Raw genomic sequence first — 17,432 nt, forward strand, 5'->3', positions numbered from 1 at the left:
AATTTTTGATTAAAACAAAACCTTTTTATGAAAAATGTTAAGATTTAAATAAATAATACAAACTTTCTAGATTTAATTTAAACTACAAAAAATGTATCGCTCAAATCAAAGATTATGAAAAATGAAATGAAATTCATTCAATGATTATTCTCTAAATATTTTCCATTTCATGTAAAAAATGTTTAAAGTTTTATTTTCCAATTTATTAGTCATAATTATAGGCACTATTTATACTAATTGATAAATACTTCTTATCTTTAAGAAAACTCTCATATGACACTTTGTTGAAAAATTTGTAAAAAAATCTTTTATTTAAACTTAAAACAAAAGTTTAAAAACAAAAAAACCTCCAGTAACACACTGCAGGCACATTACATTATTGCGCATGGTCAATATGCTGCATAGCAGAGGCTCGAGTCTACCTAGCAAATCTGGGAGGCTCATGTCTGCATAGCGGAGGCCTCTCATGGCGTCCTGGGGTTCCCTCCCTCGTACGACGTACGGATATAAGTGCTTTGTGTAAGAAAAAAAACATTTTTTGGTTATTTTATTGAATGGAAAATTGGAGATTAAGAGAAGACTGTGTGATATGAAATTGCAATGGAATATGAATATACGATACTTTGATGCTGTTTTATAGCTTTAAATTAAATTATTATAAGTGCCTGCATATAATGATGATACCACACAATTGCCGTGTTTTATTTCCGAATAATTGGGATCATGCCCCCCCCCCCTCCGCCCGGTTACGGGGATCTGGTTTTTGTGTGTTGAATTTTTGTCACGTATACGAAAATTGGGTTCAGACAAAAAGGGGCGGGGTAGAGAACCCTGTTTAATGAAATTATATAAACCTTATTGAGAATTTCTTTTATTTCTTTTACGGTTTTACTTCTGACTTTAAATAGACGTTTTTATCTGTCTGCTTACAGTGCTTGTTTTGCTTTCTGCGTACCGGTAGGGAAAGCTAAAGCTGTGTTCTGATTGGACAGACAAGAAAATTCGACCAATAGGAGAATGCGACTTGTCCCAGGCTACAAGAGGGGTTCAACGCCAACAAGGAACTTTAATATTTTCATATTTGTTTCTACCTCCGTTGATATTGAACAGGCCGGATTGTGCCGACGATAACAGTTACACTAGGAGGACGAGTCTTTCCTAGCTGTATAATAGGTAAACAACAAAAAGAAAACTTATTTTCTGCGAGTTAAAGTCTATAATTTCTCTCAGTACTTTGTTCTTAGTATTTTTCACGAATACACAACATTTCTTTATCCAACCTTGATAATCTAGGCGCTGTTTTTTTGACGTTTTTCAGCTTGAATTGATATACAGGGTGTCCCTTATCATATTATCATATTAGATCGTTTATAGCTCTAAATTGAGATGTAAAGGGACTAATCAGAAAATGTAAAATGTTCATTTAGAAATTTTCTTGCAATATATAAAGTACCAGGTTTTCGAGTATAATGCGCATTGTGGGTATTTTGGCGTTTTGCAGATAATCTATAAGACGCTCTGTATATTACGGTAAAGGCCTGTATTGTTATGCATGAATTAAGTTCTAGTTTTGTTTAATTAAATTTTTCTATAAACTCAAATGTTGCGATGAACAGGTGGATATTTCAAGGCTATGAATAGAATATCGCTAAATACACCTGGAGTTGTGTTGGTAGGGTTGATAATCATTTATAAAAACTAATGAAAAAACGAATTTTCGTTTCAATGTTTATCTTTTTCAAAAACTATCTTTCTTCATTGGTTTAAAACGAAACGATCGTTTTTTTTTATAAAATAGTGAAAACGATCCATCCCTATGTGTAGGTAACATCTGCAAATCTCATCAATTGTTAAATTATTTCAATTGTATTTAGAGGTTGGCAAGGATGAGGTTGATGTATGTGGGCCTCCTGGTCCTGTTTGTGGCCTCTGTGAGAACAGAGGATGAGGCTGAAGGCGAGGACGGTGTTGAGTTTGAAGATAACACAATATTTAAGTAAGAATTCCAATATTTGTTAATTATCCTTAAAGGGACTGTAAGCATAGTGAAGTAAACCTCCATACAAAGATGGCAATGCCAGATTTACATCGCTACCCTTTAAACTTTTATCTGATCAATAATGTGGAAGATATTGTCATTTTTTATTTTTTATTTTAAGGATTCAATTCGGATACGTTCACAGAAATGCGCAAGGCACTGTGGTAGAGAAATAAGAAAACTAGTTTTAAAAATTATTAACATACTTCATTTATATTCGATCAGACAAATCTTTTAAGGGTACCCAGGAAACATTTTTACTAACTTTATTTGTCGAATGCCGATGGCAAAGTTGGCGGGTAGATAATTCTGAACTTTTTAAATGTTCGCTATCGGTTTGTCGGAGATTTAATAATTTCAGGTTACCGTTGTGAATATAGAGCATTGCCATTTTTGCATGGAGGGTCACTTTAAATAACGCTTATAGTTCCATTTTATTATTACAATACAACATAACAAACTTGAACAGAATACAGTTTCTAAATCTGGGAAATTTTACTTAATGAATTAATGAAAATAAGTTGGAGTATCTCATTTTAAGATGTGTGGTTGAGTCCTGCTCCGGATGACGATTGAACAAGGTAGTTAAATTGTTAAAAACCAATTTAGTTTGATCCGGATCCGGGATCCTTCCTTTTATAAATGGATCTGAAATCAGAATCCAATTCTTTTATTTAAATTTTTGCTAACTTCTTTCACTGTAAAAAAAGCGAATACAAAAATATCTATTGAATCGCTACCATTTTATGATCAGGAAGGTTTTAATGACATCTCATTGATGGGTAATAAAAATGTCTTGCGTTTCAGTAAATTTTTTGTTCAGTGATTTGGTGTATTTTCTTCCGATGTTTCTTTTAATATATATATGGGCTATGTGTAAAAATGAAGTGATTGCAGAAAAAAACCACGATTTTATTATAATTTATTCTATGCATTCCACCTTATTTTTGCTAATTGAAGTTTCCTCTATTTAGGCAAATCAAAGATTTTTGAAAATATGTTTTTCCCCCACAAATATCACTTTTTGCAAACATTCCTCTTCATAATGAAAATTTTTTTTGAGACTAATCCAACCAATAAGTATTTTGTAGATTAAAGAAATTCCTTGAGGTTTAGGCTCGAGTGTTGCCTATCATAATGTTTAGAAATTAAAATTAATTATCATTGCCTGTCCATAACTCAGCTTTTAAGCAGTGCCTGGAACCGCACTGGAAAAAAATTGGTCCGGATCCAGGTCATTTTTAAGATCTACCGAATTTTTTTAACAAAAAATAATTTTCAAATTTTTTGTTCCAATTTTTTTTACTTATTTTTATCCTAAAGCTTAATAAACCATTCAGAAATGAGGAAATTTTTTTTTCTTCAAAAGTTCTGATTTGGGTTTTAGGTGTAAAAAAGTTTTTTTTTGCAGTTTTTGGTTGATATTTTACCCCTTGGACCCGGATCCGTGGATCGTAATATTTTTGAGGATATGGATCCAGGAAGCCAAAATCTTGCGGATCCGGATCCTAAGCACTGCTTTTAAGAATCTATTTTTGAAGATCGGAAAAAATGGACATGAAAAGGCTACTTTTTTATCTTTCATTTTTACATAAAAACTATTTTCCACAATTCTGTGAAATAAACATTAAAAATCCAAACCAAAATGATGTTCAAAAAAGGGGGAGGAAGGGGAATGATTTTTCAAGAAACACCCCTGCTATAACTTCCTTATTTGTTACAGCTCCCTGAGGTGAAGAACTTCATCTACGGGGATCTGGAGTCTAAGTATGAGAGGACCGTGTTCAAGAAAGTCCCCGGGAAGTCTCCGGAGGCCATTTTCTACAACCAGGCTGGGAAGGAGCTAGAGAGATTAAACATTGAAAAGTTCTCCAGGTGAGGTGTTACTATTGACCAAATAGGGTGTCTCAATAAACCTGGGAATAAGGAGACAGACTTTTAACCCGTCCTCAGTGATATGTGGTGAACAAAAAATCTTAAAATGTTGCAAGATTTTTTCCAATCCTTATCTGGAACACACATTTTAGATAAATTAATCAGTGGCAGCTTTTTTGATGAAGATTTTTTATTTTTAATTTTTTACACCTTTCGAAAATAATTTGACTTCCTCAAATTATAAAAAAAGTAAGATAATCGAATGGAGTCACAGAACTATCTTCGGTTAAATCAGTGCTAAGGATCCGTAAGATTTTGGCTTCTTTGGATCTGGATCCGGATCCATATGCGGATCCAAGAGGGTATCAACAAAAACTGAAAAAAATAAGACAACAAATTATACAAGTAACAAAGTCAGTAAATCTAGAAGAGAGGACCTGGATCCGGATTCGTTTTTTTTTCCAGTCCGCATCCGCATCCGCATCGAAATTAAATGAATCCTAAGCACTGGTTCAAACTCATATGTAGTATATACCGAGTACTGTTCACCAACATTGGATCTTGTATTCGCTTTGTATGGAGACTAATTTTGTGTTCTTGTAGGGAGGAGCTGAACCAGATGATGGTATCTAAGGGACTACCCAAGAAGTCTGGTCATGACGAAGTGTAGAAGAACAACTTCATGAATTGCACCGGTGAGAGGAGGGGAGGGTTGTTCCTGTGCACTATGACGGGTAGAGTTGAACAAGTTTTTAAACTTCTCTTTACCCTGATAATTACGCCAGTACACCCTACCCAGCCTTTGCACTTAACCCGTTTCCAACTATGTACTGTATGTACGCATGTTTAAAGCATTTATATTCAGTCAGAAACAAAATAAATAAAAATTATGTATTTTCATTTTTTATTTATCACATGACATTTGCAGTTGGTCTTTCGTAAGTTTACAAAGTTACTTTCTAGAATATATTTCTTTTTGATAGGATACAAATTATCACTTTATTGTTTGGATTTTAACGATTTTTCTTGATTTGGTACTAATATTACTTTCTTTGTTTTAATACTGTAGATTACTTTCTAAATCTAATTTGCAGTTACTGAGGTTGTTGAATTTCAATTTAAACTGAAGATTTTCTTGGGACTGGTTTAATTCTAGGAGAAACTAATGGATCTGTTCGCTGAGGATGAGATCTCAATTCTGTCTCTCCAAACCCTGAATAACAAAAGTGCAATAAATGCAATAAATTAAGTAAGAATATTGGAAGAAATATCCCAGGGTTATCTAATTTTCATGCACGAATTTGTAAATTTTCAAAATTCATCACAATTTTTTTGTTCAAATTTTAAAGATTCCTCAAACACATTTGAATAAAAAATAATTAAAAAAATATTACCATTCTTTAAAAAGGTAAGTTTTAATGGCATCTTATTGGTTGGGAATAAAAATGTTTGTTGTCTAATACTTGTGATATATTCAAATATGAAGGGTCTAGAAGATACAAGTTTACCTTGAGGAACTGCTGAGCATCCTCTTTATTGATCTGTTTCACTTTGCTCACGTTATTTCTTATCATCACTCCGAAGTACATGTCTGACTCTTCAGCCAGCTCAGATCTAAAAATTGTTTATAAAATTAAACCTTTATCTTACCATGTTCAGAGAGTTCGGAAAACTAAAATCAGAAATTTCACATTTTCTAGTTGATTCAAAATCGATAACATGAAAAGAAAACATAAGCTTCAAGCAAATAATGAAATGGATTTATCTACCATATCTACTATATCCCCCTTTTCTATTTAATTAAATTAAATTACGTTTTTGGCCATTTTTGTTTTTACTTGGTATCCATTTGAATCAACTCTTAACAGGGTTACCCACAAAGAATGAGAATTCAGTCTAAAAGTTGATTCGCATGGTTCCCTGCAGCAGTAAACTTGTCTCTTTCTAGACCAAATCTTTCAAATACCATATTAAGAGTGTATTTAAACTAGAAATCTAACCGTTCAATTGTTGTATCGAGTTTCAGGTTGTCATTGAAGTCTCATCTATTGAGGATAACCCTGTAAGAAGAATATGTATTATGTTTACCTAAAAGTTGTGCAGACAAACTGAGCAGATGAAGCTTGAGCTCGCACAAGCTTTGCTATAGCAGTTCTATGCTCAGCGTCCAGAGCAGCATCCACCTCGTCAAATAGATAGAAGGGAGCAGGATCACATTTCTAGATAATAGAATAGATAGAAGGGAGCAGGATCACATTTCTAGATAATAGAATAGATAGAAGGGAGCAGGATCACATTTCTAAATAGTTCTGGGGGCAGAGTCACATTTTCACCGCAAACAAAATAAAGGCCATGTATTTATGTAAAATATTTCTACCTGGATTGCGAGTATGAAGATGAGACTGATGGTAGCTTTCTGTCCTCCAGAGAGAGAACTTAGGTTCTTTAGATGTCCCTTGGATTTAGTGAAGGATACCTTGATCTCCAAACCTATCTCAGTCAAACATATTTCATCATGTAAATTGCAATTGAAACCTTATTTATGGATGTTGAGTGTTGACTGTTTATTGTTTATATTAAAGAAACCTCAGAAAATTAAATAAGTATTTATTTTTTTTCATTTACATTATGGCAGGGCCAGAGTAATAATAATAATAACCAGCTTAAGGGCCCGGCGTTACCAGTGAAAAAAAATGTTGCATGAGCTCCTCTAATCCCAAGCAATGATATCATTTTTCATCTACTGTTCTAATTTTTTTATGACCTTGTTTAGAAGCGATAAACAATTATGATTTGTTTTTATCTTTATCATTATTTCAATTTAGATCGTATATCGTGTATATAATTGATCATAAAGCTTTGCAGCTTGTTCTACAGTTTCAAAGAAAACCACGAAATAAATCTTTTTCACTAATGTCTCTTTATTTTCTTATTCTTTACTTGACGTTTTCAAACCTTAAACAAAACCAAACATTGTGGTTCTTAGAATTGGCGGATTATAACTTGGATCATTTGTATAAATATGTTTTCCTGTAGCATTTTCTATAGAATGATCCTCTCCATCCGGTACCTTGATCAGGAGCTCTCCATGCCCATTGGGTACAACAATCTTGAACAGTTCCTCAAAATATTTCTGAACCTAAACAAAACAAATATTGAATAATATATTTATAAAATGTGCTGGTGAATTATTCATAATCAAATTATAGCCCGTGACGATTATGATTTTCATTGCCTTAATGTCTTAAGGGAATTGAGCCTTTGACACGAACTCTGATTTTCTAATCCCTATATCTTCGCAACCCGATGGTGTATTTCAAACTTAGATGATTTGAGCTCACAGAAATAATAGTTTGAAATATCTAAGGTCCACAACATTGGGTTGCAAAGATATAATGATTAGAAAATCAGAGTTGTAGCAAAAACTTAAATCCGTTCCTTCGGCACTCAGCAGAGGGTTTCGAAAAAAAGTTTGGAATCTATAATTGTAAGATTTTAATTTTAGGCGCAATTTTGTTGCTGCGATTATGCGAAAAAAAGATTTTCTCTTTTATTTGAAAACATGTTGTTTCATTGTGCATTGCGATGCCAAGTACATAAATCTTTTAAGGGGGTGGGGAGGCATACACAGTGATCTAGAAATTGCAAGCTCTGATTCAAAAACCGATGAGAATTTGACTGGAAACTTCTTGAACACAAAGTTAAAATCTAGTGTTTTCTAGTTATAAAAATATACATGTCTACTGACTATGTCTTCCAAAACAAGGAATTTAGTGATGTTAAATTAAAGACCAAGGCGTTGCGACACTTTAAAGTCGACCCATGGTTTTACAAATTTTTGCAACTTTTCATATAGCTGCCTGGGTATATGTGTACATTAAATGTTTTTTCTTGTGCTCCTCCCTAAGATGAAGCAAGAGAACTGTATGTGGAATATTTAGTATTAATATAGTATAATCTCCTACAGAAGGATCTCATATATTTAGTATTAATATGTATAATCTCCTACAGAAGGATCTGATATATTTAGTATTAATATAGTATAATCTCCTACAGAAGGATCTGATATATTTAGTATTAATATAGTATAATCTTCCTACAGAAGGATCTGATATATTTAGTATTAATATAGTATAATCTCCTACAGAAGGATCTGATATATATGATATGCTGTCCAATTTTTGCCTTATAAAACCAATATGTGTACAGCTAGCTCTAACTGCTTGAGTTTACAGTGATTCTGACCTGGGTAAAGGTGAAGCTTATCTGTTCCACCCTCTTCTCCTTTAACATCTGATGTGTTTGTTTGGTAGCTTCGAACTCCTCCAGGATACTCTCCAGCTGTCCCTCCATCCAGGCCTTGTTCTCCTCTACCATGGTGTAGTCGTAATCACACCTGTGGTTGATGTTCTCCATGCCTTTAAAAAACACGATGAACTATATTCTTTTAATAGTCTAATCTTTTAATCCTCATATCTTTAAAACTAGATGTTGTAGACCTTCGATATTTCGAATTATAAATTCTGTCAGATCATGTCAAAAATAACGTTTTTTTGAGTACAGTTTTATAATACACCGAATTAAGGGGTGCCAAGGAAGGCCTCTTTAAAACTTAAAATTATGTCAATCATTTAAAATTTAAATATAGGGTACGAACCTGGTTCACATTTACCATGTGGATTGTTGATGTATTTTCGTTTTTTTTACCACTTACCATTGAGCTGTTCATTGATAGTTTTTATAGCTGAAAGAAGAGTCTTCTTACTGGATTCCATATACCGTTTCTTAAAATCCTTCACAGCTCCCAGCTCTGTAATAGAAATTGTTTTGTATGAATATTTTGCGATTAAAAAAGGGTAGCCCATGGGTGACATTTGCTAAAGAATGGTGGGAGTAATTTAATGACCATGAATTATAAAATAAATCTGGACAGGCACTCTCCAGTTACTTTGTAGAAAAGTAGTAATCTCTGTTTTTTCTGGATGCCCTAGACCGACTTGCCTCAAATTTTCATTGGAGAACTTGGTAGAATAACAGTGTTCTCAGCTTGGTTTAAAATTCCAAATGAGTTTGGTAGACTTTTATAGAGAAAGTTTAGTTTCCAGGCAAAGCTGGGTTTCCAAGCTAGCACAAGCCACCAAAATGTATCAGCATTGAATAAAAAAACTAACAGTCTTATTCATGATTAATGTTTAATTAGCAGATACAGGGTGGCCAAAACTTTTTTGAACCCATCCGTACAAAAATCCGTACATTTTCAGAAGAAATCCGTACAATCCGTACAATTTTCGAAAAACAATCCGTACAATCCGTACAATTTTTTAAAAAAAAATCCGTACAATCCGTACATTTTTTAAACCAATCCGTACATTTTTTTAAAGATCCGTACATTTAGTACAATTTGAAAACAAATCCGTACAATCCGTACAATTTTAGGGTTAAAAAAAAATCAATCCGTACAATCCGTACATTTTGGCCACCCTGCAGATAGTACTGGTCAAAACCAGAATAAAAGATATATAAAAAATAATGGAGATAACTGAACTGTACATTTCTAAATAAATAACCCAGTACACTTGCTGTTTACCTAAAATTGATTTCTCCAATCCCATTTTTCTCTTCTCAAATCCAAGCTTCTCTTCCTCAAACCTTGACAGCTTGGCAGAAATCTGAAAATTTAGAATTCCGATAAATTCGTATAAAGAAATTCACAAATCCTTATAAATTAAAGCTTTTAGAAAGAAATCTGTGAAATAAAAACATTGGAAAATAAATAAATAAATAAATTACAGTTCTTTGAAAATATTTATATTTATTTATTCTAGGAATTTTCTAGACATGTTGTGTATTTTTTATTTAATTTTTTTAATATAAAACCTATTTTAATGAACATTTTTTACCAGGAAAATATTAGGAGAACGATCATAGATTAATTAAAATAACAGATGGGACAGTTTGTCGTCTTTTCAAGATTTCTGTATGTTACGTTCACAATAACCCTGATGCAGTAGAACAAAGTAGTTACGTCTAGTCTGCGTAGAACAAAGACAGAAAGAGAGAGCCTGTTCTACGCCGACTTCGTGTAACTCCTTTCAGCTGTTGCCTCTGGGATTGTGGCCGTAACACACAGGAATCTCGAAAAGACGACATCTAGTGTCCTATCTGTTATTTTAATTAATCTATGGAAATTATTTACAGAATTTTTCAGATTTATTTGGATTCCTGTAAAAACTTCTTATTCACTAAATTATAATTACCTTCTCCTTCTGTTCATTTAGTCTAACCTTCTGACCTTCCATCTTCTCAACCTCGACATTTCTAACACATGGAGGTAGATTAGTTTCAGACAAGGCTGAGTTTCTAAGCTAGTTTTTTGCCGATTTTTATGCTAAAACTTGATAAACCATATAATCAGAGATCAGGAAAGGAATTGAGTTTTTGCCACAAATTCAATTGTCTAATCCTTATCTTTTCAACCTGATAGTGTGGACCTTTGATATTTCAAACCCAAGTTATTTGATAAAAAAGAATTCATAGTTAGAAATATCTAAAGCCTCTACTCAGTTCCTTTATAAAATATCGCTTTTTTCAACAGTTCAGATTTGGGTTTTGAGAGTAGAAGTTTTTTTCCGAAATTTTTGGATGATATTTTGCCCCTTGGATCCGGATTCAGGAAGACAAAATCTTGCGGATCCAATGAATCCGGATCCTAAGCACTGGCATCACTGAACTCTGAGTTAAAGAAATAAAATTAATAAATCTGAAGTCATCTCTTAAGGCTCGACCTTTGTAAGGTATATGTGCTAAACAGATCGTATTTTTACGTCAACTTGTTTTTTCAAACAACTCGTTTTTCATTAGAGCTATTGATAAAAAAACTAACTTTGAAATCAATTTAAATGCAACCAAACGTAATTGTTTGTTTAAAAGCGCACACTTTTGCGTTAAATCAAGAATGGAGTAGATACAAAAAATTAAATCAAGAATGGAGTAGATACAAAAATGTCGCATAATGTGGGATAAAAAAGGATTTTCTTTGAAAAAAACATGCTGTTGCTGATTCCTTCAACAAAATTATAAAAAACTTACCTTGCTTGAAGATCTGCGATCTGCTTTAACTCTGTCTCCTTCAGGTCTCCGAGTGCGATCTTACAGGCATTCCTCTGCAGTATGGTGATGGATAGAGCAGAATTCAGGTTTCCTAATTCTATTTGTCTAGAGGTAGAACCTTCCTTTCTATCCTTCAGCTCATCCACCCTCCGCTTCAGCTTTAGTTCAACATCGTTTACTAAAAGAATCGAGTATTTGCCACAAACTCTGATAAATACTGTTCAACTAATCTAAGTTTAAAATATAAAAGATTTACACCAGTAAGTTGCAAATATATATGGATTAGAATATTTGAGTTAGTGGCAAAGACTTGATTACTTTTTCACTTCATTAATAGAGTGATTCCGTTTAGGAAAGGTTTTGTAATAGTTTTATTGCAAGATTTTGCTTTAAAAACTCTGTTTTTATCACTATATCTTTGCAACCTGATGGGGTAGACCTCAGATATTTTAAACTATGAATTCGGTTATATCATTAGTCAAAGTTTTAAATATCCTGGTTGCAAAGATACGGGGATTCGCCGATTTCAGTTTCTGGAAAAGACTCAATCCATTAGACAAAATAAAGAATTTGTTCTTTTTATTTTCCAACCTGCATCTTGAATCTGCATATTCTGAATATTAAGTTTACTGGAGAGACTCTTAAACTTCTTATTCAGGACTTTCAGCTCTTTATCTAGGTTCTCCAATTCACTTCTCTCTGCCGTACTCAACCTCAATACAAGTATTTAGCATTTAATATTTATCCTCAAACAAACCTTTTGTATTAAATATCCAGATCCAGGATCCGCCCGAGGAAAAAGATGAAAATAATATATTTCCTCTGAATATTATCTCTGATATAAGTACATTGTGAATAATAAAACTTAAAAACACTTTCATGTTTTACATTTGTTTTTTATGCAATGAGTTCTTAATTTATGTTTTGTTATAAGTAAATTTTATAAACGAATTATAATTTGGCCGAATTTAATTTGTTAAGTTAAATGGTTTCAGAAAAAAAAAGAAATAAAGGGAATAAAAGAATATCCAGCTAAGAATAGTTTTCTCAAGCTTAGTCAATGTCTTAAATCAGTTCTTCATGGCCAACCTGCGATCCAAAGCAAACGTTTCGTTCTCTGATTTTCAAGGGAATTTCTTTAAAAAAATTACACCTGTACGCCTAGGAGGGGGGGGGGGGTGGTGGCAATTGTTAAACTTTAACCAATGCAAGAAATGAGGTTGATGTTTAATGAAACTACCTGGATTTCATTTCTACCCTTAACTCTGCTTCCAACTCTGATATCCTTGTCTTAGAACTCTCCATCTCGCTCAACTAGAAAAACGACGCTAAACACAATAAAATAAGGTTCGTAACTGAAAACGAAAAAATCAGTTAACTCTATTTTAAAGTGCAGGGGACATTAGTTCCAAAACTATCACTTGTCCCATTTCTAACACTGAGTGGATATGTAGTAAACAGGTCTTAGAAAAGATAATAACCTTCTTTCTAAGAGAGATAAGATCCCTGCTCTCCTGCTCCTTTAACCCATTCCTCCTCTCCACCAGTAACCTAGGAGTAAGTATTTACTTAAAGGAAGAAAAAAGAATATATTAATTCTAGATATCAATGTTTCAATGGAAGTATTAATACTAATTACTAACAACAACAACAAAAATATTGATGATAATGATAATGATGATGATGATGATACCTGAGATCTGACTGTAAACGCTCCACCGTATGAGAGTTCCTGCTGGATCTATTCTCTATTTTCTCCAACTAATAAAAATGTATTGAGAAAGAGAGGCTTCAGGAACTTTTGCAAGGATTTAAGATCTAACCCGAACTAACAACACCTTTTTTAAAACAAGTCAAACCAACGATCATTATTTTAGAAAGATATTTTAAATGTTAACTATTTATCTGAAGAATTCAATTAAACACCTAAATGCAACTATAAATAAAACGTTAATATTATACGACACTAATAGCGCGTCTTTGCGACCTCGTAGCTTCTCTAGTTTTCACACAAAAGCCAGGGAACCAAACTTTTTTAAAATCTTTTTAAAGAAGTTCTGATTAAAAACATGTGAGATTTCAATATCTTTTCTTGTTATTGTCTATATAATAACGCTCAAGTTCATTTATATATATATATTATATATATATGTCAGCCATAGCCATCCAAAAGGCTGGAACGACTGGGCCAATTATTTTTTATGGAACCCATGGGTAGTGGGTTCCCTGGTGATAACAAAGGCTTAAATTTTATTCCTCTTTAAAACTAGTTCCTTTAATTCCACGGGCAACGCCGATTATTCCATCTATTATTTACCTCTGTTTCTATACTACGCCTCTCTTGGTCCAGCTTGATAAAGTTCTCCTTGTCCTCCTTCAACTTTTCTCTCTGCTCATTCAACTCATCCAAACTAGTTCTGAACAAAATTTAACAAATTTAAACGGACTGTAGAAGAAATTTTAAATGACCCTTCATTTATAGAGTGGCATGTCCGATTCACAACGGTACCCTTCAAAGCATTTCTGATCTGTATTGATCGAAATTGATTATGTTCAGGTGAGGTTTTTCTTTTATAGTGAATTGCAGATTAATGCTTTAATAATGGAAGAAATTGTGATATTTAAACAGTTTTCACGACAAACAAATAAAAATTTATTTTGTATTGTTGATGGCTCTTTATGAATCGGACAAAGCCTTTTCTATAAAAAGAAGCTCCCATATATGTATTGTTTTATACTCTAAAAACTGACACAACTTTCAATTGATAATAATCCCATTCCCTTCATTTAATATTTGAAATAAATTCTCCAACCAACCCCCCCAACCTGATTCCAAAATAAAACTTATATAAGCCAGAAATGGACAGGGAAATCACAAAAGAAAAAAGTTCAAAGTAACAAAAACATATATATCTCATTTATACTTGAAGAAACAAAACTTTCCAGGGCACCGGTACAAATAGGGCATTGCCATCTTTGCATGAAGGTTTACTTAAAATTACGCTTACAGTCCCTTTTAAGGAGGGTAAGGACTTCATTTAAACCACATTTGACTCAAAATTGGAAACTCAAGATGAATCCTACGTGTATTGATGGAATCTTTTGAACATATTGTTTGGTCTCCTGGTCCCTCCAACCATAACTCCTTTACTCTCCACCTTATCTCCATCAGTAGTTATGAAATTGTAATCTAAATATAAATAAATTTGAACGTAGAGAATTTGAGAAATATTTTAATAAACCTAGGGTATATGAAAAATTTGTCATTAAAAAGCAAGTTTTTATACTTTTTCAAAAAAAAATCAAGAAAAAAAATGTTTTTTTTGCTTTAGAAAATGTTGTGAAAAATTAAGGTTTACATATGTAAAAAGTAGCAAAAGGTTGGTGATAAAAAGTGCTTAAGATTACCCGGAACTTACAGTAATAGTTTTGGCATAGGTGCAGAATAAATTTCAAAAAAAGATTGTTCCGATATCCAACCATCTCAACCCATTCAAAGGTCAAACCCATGTGCTTTTTAATAAAATAACTATTTATCTCTTCATTACAGGGAGGCAACAGGGATGCAATAAATATAGGAGGGACTATTACATTGCCGAGGCTTCCCAAGACCTTGCTGGGTCCTAAAGCATCACGAGCGTAGTGAGGGATTCTATATGACCCAACAAGGTCGACGGAAACACTTTCAGGATGAGTGTTCATGGAAAAGGTCACGAGGACAGGGTTTGCATAAAAAACAGCACAAAAAAAAAACAATAAAACACGCTTAAAAAGAAACACATGTAAATGGGCTTTTGTTCGTTTTTGGGTTATATTTTTTATAAAGAATTTTTCTAAATTGCCTTTTCTTAACTCTTGTGATGAAATAAGGTCTACTATCAACTGTGTTGATTTTTAAGAGTTCAAAGCACTAAAACTGACACATTTATTCATTTCCTAAGAATTAAAACAAATGAATATGGAGTTATTAAAAAAATATTATATTGAATGAATCAAACTTCGAAGTACGCAACCTTGGCACTCTGGACTTCAAGGCTGAATAGTTAACCTATTGCTTAAATAGTCCTAATATTATGAATTAGTATGAATTTTAGTAAATTTTAACTATTTTTAAATTGAAAAACACAAAAAATCCTAAAAAAACAAATAAAACCCAATAAAACCACTGGACTGGTTAAAATCCTGCGCACTACTTTTGTGCATCAGGTATACAGCTTTTTTAATGATTAGTCACGCCTTCAGTTCGACTTTATAATTAATATATCTTTTCAGTTTCCTGACTCGATGTGGTTGATCTGTTTGATCTTGGTGATCTGGTTAGTCTTAGTGATCTTGGTGATCTGGTTGATCTTGGTGATCTGGTTGATCTGGTTACCTTTATATTTTCTAGAAACTTCAACCGCAACATCAGTGTTCTTGCAAAGAACCCAGCTTCCGAAGAGAAACTTCATGCAAGCCATATACTCCTCCTTACACAATTATTAAAATTATTTTTTTTTCTTCAGAAAAATGTACATGGAAACAGTGCCTTAACTATAAAGCGAGTTAAGATTTGTTTACAACTTTGTTTTATTTAAAGTTTTACAATAAACAATTAAGTCTTCATTTATGTATAAGACTTATTTTCTAAATATACCTAAACTGCCATGTTTTCTCAATAAGCTGATTTTACTTATTCAAATGGGTCATAACAAAACAAAAAGGACATGTTTTGAAAATTTGCTAACAATGATTTCAACTTTTTAACTGGATTATGGCTGCTGATTGAATAAAGAAACATGACAAAAAATTTCCTGCACCTCTTCTTGAGGCTGTAAAAGTTGGTTAAAATCAAGGAGAATTGAATACAAGGAGGGGGCGATAAGGTTTCCGTACACTTTGCTGTGACGTTTTTGGACTGCTGAAGAATTAGTTTTTGCGTAACAACAATAATAAAGATTGTAAACAATAACACAAAGGATAAACAGACATTTGGTGCATCTCTGGCATTAGATGAAGATTCACCGTATACTAACTCATGTTTGTTTACATAAGATCGGCTGCCTTTGTTATTGTTACGCAAAAACTAGTTCTTCAGCAGTCCAAAAACGTCACAGCAAAGTGTACGGAAACCTTATCGCCCTCTCCTTGTATTTAATTCTCCTTGGTTAAAATGACCCAAATATGTGCATTGTGCAATGTGAATTGAGTACCCTGAATCTTAGTTTAGGTAGAAGAAGTATAGCATGTTTAGTGTTCTGGAATTCACCAAGTTTCCTGAAATATATTAACAATGATATTAAGAAGTGTATAATACAATATACCAGACACGATATGAGACCATTGGAGTTAAAGGACATGCATTTCATTGCATAGCGTAGTCGCATTCAAGAAAATATATACAAGAGCTGCATATTCTATATGTATATATATTTGAAATCTCTGTTTGTTTGTCAGATCATAACTCGAGAAACCCTGGACCGTTTTGCCTCAAATTTTACTGGGAAACTCGGGAGGCCCTCTGGAATGTTCTTAGTTTGGGTTTGAGATTCTAAATTGAGTGGATTGACTTTTATAGCGAAAATTTAGTTTCCCGGTAAAGTGCAGGTAAACGAGGGGAGTAACTTTTTGTAACCTGGGCAGAGCTGGTTCCCAAGCTAGTAGACTCATATATACAAGCTTAAATACGGCTGCATAGTATGCGTGCACAGCATAGACTCATACAAGAAAACATATTACATTTATTATTCTTCCTATGGTCTCATATTAAACCTCTAATGCATTATTTTCTTGAAAAATCAACCTCCTCGGCCCCTAATCATCCTGAAAATCAAGATTTATCGCCGAATTTGATTTGTGAAAAATATATTTTTCTTACGGGGGAAATAAATGAAGTAAATTGTTCCCAATTTTCCCTCCACCTACCCTTCATATACAGGGTAACCCACAAAGAATGAGTCTGTAAAGATGACCTGAAACTCATTAAATATGACGATTACAAGGGTAAAATATCTTTTTTTGCCACGAATACTGTCTTTTAATACCCTATTTATTGTTTACAGTAGTAAAGAAATATAAGGAGATAGACGTATGTACGTACTGTCGTCCCTGAAATTTAATCCTTTGCAAGGGCGTACACAGAAATAAATCAAGGTGGGGGCCAAATATGCGCAAAGCCCCAATTATTTTGTGGGGGAGGGGGCGGCGGCGGCAAAATTTGAACTGTAAATTTAAAACATTTGACTTTTTGGATACTTTAAAGGTACACATACACTCCAATTACCTTGCAGTATTCCCTGGGTTTCTAACTTTCGATTGATATGAATGAAGCCATAGTTAAAACATTTTTTATTGGTCGAGGTCATTAAAGGTCATTAGAGATCATTAAAAGTCATTAGTGTCCAATTTTTTTTAAAAAATAGTCTCCCTT

The 17,432-nt window shown here is 33.1% G+C and overlaps 2 protein-coding genes across 2 annotated transcripts in view; one reads left to right on the forward strand and one right to left on the reverse strand.

Annotated features, from left to right (window-relative positions):
* Positions 1-1,032: 1,032 nt before the first annotated feature.
* On the forward strand, positions 1,033-4,808 carry LOC111702946 (selenoprotein M-like). The gene is made up of 5 exons (XM_023474766.1): positions 1,033-1,173; positions 1,875-1,996; positions 2,580-2,619; positions 3,762-3,913; positions 4,517-4,808. Exons 2-5 carry the CDS (start codon positions 1,887-1,889, stop codon positions 4,581-4,583), a joined length of 369 nt encoding a protein of 122 aa, XP_023330534.1. The 5' UTR covers positions 1,033-1,173; positions 1,875-1,886; the 3' UTR covers positions 4,584-4,808.
* Positions 4,806-17,432, reverse strand: part of LOC111702942 (structural maintenance of chromosomes protein 3) — a 30,169-nt gene continuing 17,542 nt past the window's right edge. The window contains exons 17-34 of the mRNA XM_023474760.1: positions 16,216-16,279; positions 15,399-15,492; positions 14,108-14,213; positions 13,341-13,440; positions 12,717-12,784; positions 12,505-12,574; positions 12,264-12,337; positions 11,615-11,736; positions 11,003-11,201; positions 10,171-10,231; positions 9,501-9,582; positions 8,628-8,723; positions 8,159-8,331; positions 6,944-7,052; positions 6,291-6,403; positions 6,002-6,132; positions 5,422-5,527; positions 4,806-5,126 (exon numbers count right to left, since the gene is read on the reverse strand). Of these exons, the coding sequence (XP_023330528.1) occupies positions 5,106-5,126; positions 5,422-5,527; positions 6,002-6,132; positions 6,291-6,403; positions 6,944-7,052; positions 8,159-8,331; positions 8,628-8,723; positions 9,501-9,582; positions 10,171-10,231; positions 11,003-11,201; positions 11,615-11,736; positions 12,264-12,337; positions 12,505-12,574; positions 12,717-12,784; positions 13,341-13,440; positions 14,108-14,213; positions 15,399-15,492; positions 16,216-16,279 (1,789 nt within the window). The 3' untranslated portion in view covers positions 4,806-5,105. The remainder of the gene's footprint in view (positions 5,127-5,421; positions 5,528-6,001; positions 6,133-6,290; positions 6,404-6,943; positions 7,053-8,158; positions 8,332-8,627; positions 8,724-9,500; positions 9,583-10,170; positions 10,232-11,002; positions 11,202-11,614; positions 11,737-12,263; positions 12,338-12,504; positions 12,575-12,716; positions 12,785-13,340; positions 13,441-14,107; positions 14,214-15,398; positions 15,493-16,215; positions 16,280-17,432) is intronic.

Source organism: Eurytemora carolleeae, unplaced genomic scaffold (genome assembly GCF_000591075.1).
Source record: "Eurytemora carolleeae unplaced genomic scaffold, Eaff_2.0 scaffold486, whole genome shotgun sequence".
Taxonomy (NCBI): domain Eukaryota; kingdom Metazoa; phylum Arthropoda; class Copepoda; order Calanoida; family Temoridae; genus Eurytemora; species Eurytemora carolleeae.